This window comes from Ascaphus truei, chromosome 13, assembly GCF_040206685.1.
Source record: "Ascaphus truei isolate aAscTru1 chromosome 13, aAscTru1.hap1, whole genome shotgun sequence".
Lineage (NCBI taxonomy): Eukaryota > Metazoa > Chordata > Amphibia > Anura > Ascaphidae > Ascaphus > Ascaphus truei.
Window position 1 is genome coordinate 38,092,827 of NC_134495.1, and position 8,702 is coordinate 38,101,528.

At 49.8% G+C, this 8,702-nt stretch overlaps 1 protein-coding gene and 1 long non-coding RNA gene across 2 annotated transcripts in view; both read right to left on the reverse strand.

Annotated features, from left to right (window-relative positions):
• LOC142465276 (uncharacterized) overlaps positions 1-8,702 on the reverse strand; it is a 234,855-nt gene that overhangs the window by 2,118 nt on the left and 224,035 nt on the right. The gene's annotated exons all lie outside the window — the stretch shown is intronic.
• Positions 645-2,366, reverse strand: LOC142465206 (olfactory receptor 10R2-like). The gene is given in 3 exon segments (XM_075569208.1): positions 645-1,148; positions 1,951-2,150; positions 2,153-2,366. Coding segments are annotated over 3 exon segments (918 nt in total).

Below are 8,702 nucleotides of genomic sequence, written 5' to 3' on the forward strand. Positions count from 1 at the left end.
GGAATGCGCCGCTCCTCACCTCTGACAAGCCCCGTTGCATTTGCCTTCCCAGCCTGGGTTCATGCCTGGCTGATGGGTGGCTGATCTGTTAAATGATAATGATTAGGATTTAATAGGCTGCAATGCTTCGCGTGTCTACCAGATGGCATAAATTCATGAATTGTAATGCAGTATATATATATATACTGTGCAGTATTGCAGCCAGCGGGAATAAAATGCTTAAATCCCTGCATGGAAAATACCTCAATGCACTCGGGCAGAAAACAGTCACAAACCTCAATACACCCGGGTATACCCGAATTCGTGGGACTAGCCAAGCTCGAATAAAGTGTGTCGCCAGTGTATGTACAGTAGATGAGATACGACTCCAAGGTCACAGCCAGCTCTCTGGCCTCCCAATAAACTGGGATTCATTGGCAGTTAATAGTAATGGATTTTGCATCTTCGAAATATACCAACTGGAAGCTTTGCACCACTTCCAGATTGTCTAAGCTACCAAATAGAAGTGGTGGATGTCCAACAGTTATGCACACAGGCTTGTACATTTTACTTTGTTAACACACAAACTTACGGCTTACTAAACAAATAATTGACGTTTTTGATCGTTGTTGTAAAGCAGGATTTACGTGCAATTAGTTACTAATTTATTTTCTACCCACAACGTTCTTCACTGCTTGTCTGATATCATTGTTTCTTAAACTGTAGATAATGGGATTGATCATTGGGGTGACTACAGAGTACATGACGGACAAGACCTTGTTGGTATCAAAAGCATTGAGGGCCCTGGGTCTGACATATGTGAACATGGTGGTGCCATAGAATATAATGACTATGGTGAGGTGGGAAGCACAGGTGGAAAACGCCTTCTGACGTCCATCGGCCGTAGGGATCTTCAGTATAGTAGAGATGATATTGATGTAAGAGACCATGGTCAGCAAGAATGAAGTTAGGAGAATTAAGGAACCTAATATAAAGACAATCACCTCAATAGTGTCGATGCTTTGGCATGAGAGTTTCAGCAGTGGGGGAGAGTCACAGAAGAAATGGTCGATGACATTAGAGCCGCAGAAAGGAAAGCGAAATATGAATGTGGATGGCAAAATTGGTGCCAGAGAACCACCCAGCCGGCACCCCCCGCAAATGTAATACTGTAACGTACGTGCTTGCCAAAAACTGGTACCGGACCGCGGGGCTGAGGTGGGGATGTACAAGCACCGACCTTAGACCACACAGACTGGACCGGAGTGCGGAAATCATCGTCAAACAGGCCAGGTTCAGGATTGGAGAGAACAGAGTTAACGTTATCCAGGCCGGGGTCAAGGCAGGCGGCACAGGAGCGGTGGTCGAGGATACGAGCCGAGGTCGTCATCAGGGAATCCAACAATGCTACTTCAGCGAAGACAGCAGGGTTTCAGAGATAGGAACAGGAACTGGGAATCCAGTGCTTCAGCACAAAACGGCACCCCCTAGCCGGGTACAGCCGAGAGTGGTGGAGACCACTGGGAACAGGAACTGCAGACAGGAAGGTCATAGGAACCAGGGGTGCAGACACGCCACAGGAAACACTGGGGAAACTAGCGTAGCCGCTACAGCACGGCGGCGAAGTCGCCAGGAACAAAGGAAGCAGCGCCGGGGCTGCTATGCAAGGAGGCCTTGGGGAGCAGAGGACTGGGAGCAGGATACAAGGCACAAGGAGGCCTAGCAGACCAAACAGAGAGTCTGTGACAAGCACAGTTACTTGCAAGATGGATTGCAAAGTCTATGTCCAGCAACTTCCTGAGGGCGGGGCAAGAACTAAATAGCACAGGAGGCCAATCAGGCCAGAGCTGCACAGGAGGCAGCAGGAGGCAGGTGATTGCAGAAGCAGGGAATAGTTTGTCTGGAACCTGCAAAGCTCCGGATGGATGGGCTTCAGCCAAACCCAGGAGTGGATTCCTGACAAATACAAGCCCATCTGTCCATAAGTCCATTATAATGTAGAGGATTACAGATCGCTAGGTAGCGATCATATGCCATTGCAGTCAACAGGAAGCATTCAGTGGTACCTAGAAAGAAGAAAATGTGCGACTGGGCAAAGCATCCGTTAATTGAGATGGTCTTTGTCTCTGATAGGAAGTTGGCCAACATCTTGGGGACAGTGACAGTGATATAAGCAATCTCCGAAATGAGAGGTTGACGAGGAAGAAGTACATAGGGGTATGGAGGCGCTAGTCCAAGTGTATGACCACAATGTTAACCGCATGCTGGGTTAATGTCAGAATATACATTACCAAGAAGACAACAAAGTAGACCTCCTGAAGCTCCCTGCTGCTGGAAAACCCCAGAATAACAAACTCTGTCACCAGGGTTCTATTCACCATGTTCATGAGAGCTGCATGTTTTCTGTCTGGAAAAGAAAGACACAAAAAGACTCAAAGGAAACTCCAATATACGACGGCAGACTAAGAAGTGCAAAATTATAAAAGAAATATAAATTATAATCCCATACTACTGATGGCACCAATCATTGTTTACTCTTCTATATACAGTAAGTTGATATGCATATAAAAAACAGAAGAACGTTGGTGGGAGCTAAGACACCACTTCATCCCCATTTTAGCCTTATTTTATTTATTTTTTAATCATATTTAATGCACTATTTAAAAGATTGTAAAGAGAATTACTAAGACTCAGTGGCCTGTGAATCGTTAGGAGATATATAAGTGATGCTTTGTATCATTGTATCATTGTATTGAGTAGTGCTGAAGGAGTGGCTCAGTGAGTCAGACTGAGAACAATCAATCAGGGGAACTATAGAGGTGAGGATAGAGGTGAGATGGGGATAGAGGTGAGGATAGAGGTGGGGAAAGAGGTGAGATGGGGATAGAGGTGAGGATAGAGGTGAGGATAGAGGTGGGAATAGAGGTGGGGAAAGAGGTGCGGATTGAGGAGAGATGTTGGGATAGAGGTGGGGATAGAGGTGGGAATAGATGTGAGGATAGAGGTGGGGAAAGAGGTGGGGATAGAGGTGGGGGATTGTAAGGAATCCGCTCCGCGGTTTACTGGTTGCCTTACCTTGCAGACCGGTGCAGTTCTGGAACACTCCTGTTATTTACTGCAGCCTGGATTCTCTTACCAAAGTTACTGCCACACACTCCCTCTGGTATCTACTACAGCTGTGCAGCCTATCACTGCAACCTAGATTTGCATGTACTCATTGGAGCAGTACTTTCACACCCCCGCCGGGGATTGGCCCGCTGGCCTTTAAGTACTGTCTTCCCACAATGCTCCCTGCCGAGCATAGTCCTTACTGGATGTCACTATCGTTCTGCCACAAGCCCTCGCTTGTTCTCCTATGCTGATACGGAGGTTCCGCCCTGCGTCCTTCAGCTTCCGTCAAGCTCCCGCTTGTTCTCCTGTGCTGAAGCGGAGGTTCCGCCCCGCGTCCTTCAGCTTCCGTCAAGCTCCCGCTTGTTCTCCTGTGCTGAAGCGGAGGTTCCGCCCTGCGTCCTTCAGCTTCCTTCAAGCTTCCGCTTGTTCTCCTGTGCTGAAGCGGAGGTCCCGTCCTGCGTCCTTCAGCTTCCTGTTCTCCTGTGCTGAAGCAGAGGTTTCGTCCCTGCGTCCTTCAGCCTCCTGGATTCCTGCACTGAAGCGGAGGTTTCGTCCCTGCGTCCTTCAGCTTCTTGGATTCCTGCACTGCAGCGGTGGTTTCCCTGTCTTTCTATAGCTTCCTGGTTCCTAGGGCCTACTCTTTCCCTAATCTAGAGAGGTCGTGTCCTGGTTCCTGTGCTGAAACAGAGGATTCCCCATCCCGCTCAGGACTCTTGCGCTGTAGCACTGGTTCACCCGTGCAGCAAAGCGGTGTGCTACTCTGGTCTGCTTACCATCTCCTGTGACCAGCACCATGGGCCATGGCCGTCGCTCACGCAGAGCCCAACCCCGCGCTCCTAAGCTGAAGCGGGGCTCTCCTGACTACATGTTGCCAAACTCTTGCTTGAACAATGTTTATCCTGATATCTCCAGCCCTGACCCTGGCTTCTACAACGACGACGCTGTCTTCTCCTATCCTGATCCTGCAATGTACAACGAACTGCGCAATCCGGATCAGCCTGCGCGGTCTCAGGTCGGTGCTTTTACAACCCCACCTCAGCCTCGCGGTCCGACCCAGGTTTGTGGCGAGCACAACCGTGACAGGGATAGAGGTGGGGGATAGAGGTGGGGGATAGAGGTGAGGATAGAGGTGAGGATAGAGGGGGGATAGAGGTGGGGATAGAGGTGGGGGATAGAGGTGAGGATAGAGGTGAGGATAGAGGGGGGATAGAGGTGGGAGGGTGGGATAGAGGTGGGGATAGAGGTGGGGATAGAGGTGGGGATAGAGATGGGGATAGAGGTGAGATAGAGGTGAGTATAGAGGTGGGATAGAGGTGAGTATAGAGGTGAGGATAGAGGTGGGGATAGAGGTGGGGATAGAGGTGAGGATAGAGGTGAGGATAGAGGTGAGGATAGAGGTGAGGATAGAGGTGAGGATAGAGGTGGGGATAGAGGTGGGGGATAGAGGTGAGGATAGAGGTGGGGATAGAGGTGGGGATAGAGGTGGGGGATAGAGGTGAGGATAGAGGTGAGGATAGAGGTGAGGATAGAGGTGGGGATAGAGGTGGGGGATAGAGGTGAGGATAGAGGTGGGGATAGAGGTGGGGATAGAGGTGAGGATAGAGGTGGGGGATAGAGGGGGGATAGAGGGAGTATAGAGGTGGGGATAGAGATGGGGATAGAGGTGAGATAGAGGTGAGGATAGAGGTGGGGATAGAGGTGGGGATAGAGGTGGGGATAGAGGTGGGGATAGAGGTGGGGATAGAGGTGAGGATAGAGGTGGGGATAGAGGTGAGGATAGAGGTGAGGATAGAGGTGAGGATAGAGGTGGGGATATAGGTGAGGATAGAGGTGGGGATAGAGGTGGGGATAGAGGTGAGGATAGAGGTGGGGATAGAGGTGAGGATAGAGGTGAGGATAGAGGTGAGGATATAGGTGAGGATAGAGGTGGGGATAGAGGTGAGTATAGAGGTGGGGATAGAGGTGGGGATAGAGGTGGGGGATAGAGGGGAGGATAGAGATGAGGATAGAGATGAGGATAGAGATGAGGATAGAGGTGAGGATAGAGGTGAGGATAGAGGTGAGGATAGAGGTGAGGATAGAGGTGAGGATAGAGGTGAGGATAGAGATAAGGATAGAGGGGGGATAGAGGTGGGATAGAGGTGGGGATAGAGGTGGGGGATAGAGGGGAGGATAGAGATGAGGATAGAGATGAGGATAGAGATGAGGATAGAGATGAGGATAGAGATAAGGATAGAGGGGGGATAGAGGGGAGGATAGAGATGGGGATGGAGGGGGGGATAGAGGTGAGGATAGAGGTGGGATAGAGGTGAGGATAGAGGTGGGGGATAGAGGTGAGTATAGAGGTGAGGATAGAGGTGGGGATAGAGGTGGGGGATAGAGATGAGGATAGAGGGGGGATAGAGGGAGTATAGAGGTGGGGGTAGAGGTGGGGATAGAGGTGAGGATAGAGGTGAGGATAGAGGTGAGGATAGAGGTGGGGATAGAGGTGAGGATAGAGATGGGGTTAGAGGTGAGGATAGAGGTGGGATAGAGGTGGGGATAGAGGTGGGGATAGAGGTGGGGATAGAGGTGGGGATAGAGGTGGGGATAGAGGTGGGGATAGAGGTGAGGATAGAGGTGGGGATAGAGGTGGGGATAGAGGTGAGGATAGAGGTGAGGATAGAGGTGAGGATAGAGGTGAGGATAGAGGTGGGGATAGAGGTGAGGATAGAGATGGGGTTAGAGGTGAGGATAGAGGTGGGGATAGAGGTGGGGATAGAGGTGGGGATAGAGGTGGGGATAGAGGTGGGGGATAGAGGGGAGGATAGAGATGAGGATAGAGGTGAGGATAGAGATAAGGATAGAGGGGGGATAGAGGGGAGGATAGAGGTGAGGAGGGGATAGAGGTGAGGATAGAGGTGGGGGGAGGATAGAGGGGGATAGAGATGGGGAAGAGATAAGGATAGAGATGGGGATACAGGGAGGGATAGAATAATAACAGAAGTAAAAGTGAATACAGACCGTCAGAGTGAGCTGAGAATGTAACACACAGCTTGTTCCCTTATTTATTACACATAATGTTATAGGCAATTTGTTTAAATCACAGATAAAAAGAAAATTACTAGGGATTGCAGACAGACAGACAGGCAGACTCACAGACTGATGTGAGAAAACAAAATATGAAGTAAAAATAAACGCATTGAAACGATTGCTGCAAAAATAATTTATTTCATGTTTTCATGTCACAAGGTTGGGTGTAAAAGGGAAGGAAAACTAAGATACAGAAGAAGATTTTGTCTGATTTCTTGTTATTAAACGTGCAGTTATTAGTACAAAACATCTGATTGGGGAGGTTACATTTCCTGATATGTCCCATTAGCTGCTCCTGTGATCACAGTATCACTGCTTTTCTATATCCTGTACTTCTCTGGGTTACAGAACTGTGTGAGTCTCAACACATCTGTGTTATGTGGGTCAGTAACTTAGAGTTTTCTAGAAAAGGATAAAACAATAATATGTGTCATTTTATTCCATAAAGGTAAATCTTTACCCCAGCCCTATACTCACACTCACTCATACACAAACTCAAACTCACTCATAATTAGGGTGACCAGATTTTGAAAATGAAAAACCGGGACATTTTTTTTTTTACATAACAGTTTATTTATTGTAGTACACTTATACTTACGACCATTAGTCTTTGTTACATAGTTGTGTGTGTGTGTGTTGACCTCACTAATCGAACAAAAAAAACCCAGATGTGAATGATTCTGAACCCCTTAACCAGTGTCAGGATGCCCTCTCTTCACAATTTCTAAAGCAGCAATCCCGCCTGGGATCTTACCTGATCCGTAGTCCCTCAAGGTACTATACTGGAGGGGAGGTGTTCCCTACCTGTCTTCAGAGGTCTCCCGTGTGAAACTTGAGTCAGATCTGGAAGAAAGAAGGGTAGGTTACTTCGGTGTAGGTATACGCCAGTTAAAATAAGACAGGGAGGGTGAGAGAGACAGAGAGAGAGAGAGGGTGAGAGAGACAGAGAGGGTGAGAGAGACAGAGAGGGAGAGAGAGGGTGAGAGGGTGAGAGAGAGAGAGAGGGTGAGAGAGAGAGAGAGAGAGGGTGAGAGAGAGAGAGAGAGAGAGAGAGAGAGAGAGAGGGTGAGAGAGAGAGAGAGAGAGAGGGTGAGAGAGAGAGGGTGAGAGAGAGAGAGAGAGAGAGAGAGAGAGAGGGTGAGAGAGAGAGAGAGAGGGTGAGAGAGAGAGAGAGAGAGAGAGAGAGGGTGAGAGACAGAGAGAGAGGGTGAGAGAGACAGAGAGAGAGGGTGAGAGAGACAGAGAGAGAGGGTGAGAGAGACAGAGAGAGAGGGTGAGAGAGACAGAGAGAGAGGGTGAGAGAGAGCGAGAGGTGAGAGAGAGCGAGAGGTGAGAGAGAGCGAGAGGTGAGAGAGAGCGAGAGGTGAGAGAGAGCGAGAGGTGAGAGAGAGCGAGAGAGAGAGGTGACAGAGAGAGAGAGGGTGACAGAGAGAGAGAGGGTGACAGAGAGAGAGAGAGGGTGACAGAGAGAGAGAGAGGGTGACAGAGAGAGAGAGGGTGACAGAGAGAGAGAGGGTGAGAGAGAGAGGGTGACAGAGAGAGAGAGGGTGACAGAGAGAGAGAGGGTGACAGAGAGAGAGAGGGTTACAGAGAGAGAGAGGGTGACAGAGAGAGAGAGAGGGTGACAGAGAGAGGCAGACAGAGAGAGGGTGAGAGAGAGGCAGACAGAGAGAGGGTGAGAGAGAGGCAGACAGAGAGAGAGGCAGACAGAGAGAGAGTGAGAGAGACAGAGAGAGAGTGAGAGAGACAGAGAGAGAGTGAGAGAGACAGAGAGAGGGTGAGAGAGACAGAGAGAGGGTGAGAGAGACAGAGGGTGAGAGAGACAGAGGGTGAGAGAGACAGGGTGAGAGAGACAGAGGGTGAGAGAGACAGAGGGTGAGAGAGACAGAGGGTGAGAGAGACAGAGGGTGACACAGAGACAGAGGGTGACACAGAGACAGAGGGTGAGAGAGACAGAGGGTGACACAGAGACAGAGGGTGAGAGAGACAGAGGGTGACACAGAGACAGAGACAGAGAGAGACAGAGGGTGACACAGAGACAGAGAGAGACAGAGGGTGACACAGAGACAGAGAGAGACAGAGGGTGACACAGAGACAGAGACAGAGAGAGACAGAGGGTGACACAGAGACAGAGAGAGACAGAGGGTGACACAGAGACAGAGACAGAGAGAGACAGAGGGTGACACAGAGACAGAGACAGACAGAGGGTGACACAGAGACAGAGAGAGAGGGTGACACAGAGAGAGAGACAGAGAGAGAGGGTGACACAGAGAGAGAGAGAGAGAGAGAGAGAGAGAGAGAGAGAGGGTGACAGAGAGAGAGAGAGAGGGTGACAGAGAGAGAGAGAGAGGGTGACACAGAGAGAGAGAGAGAGAGGGTGACACAGAGAGAGAGAGAGAGAGAGAGAGAGGGTGACACAGAGAGAGAGAGGGTGACACAGAGAGAGAGAGTGACACAGAGAGAGAGAGAGGGTGACAGAGAGAGGGAGGGTGACAGAGAGAGAGAGAGAGGGTGACACAGAGAGAGAGGGTGACACAGAG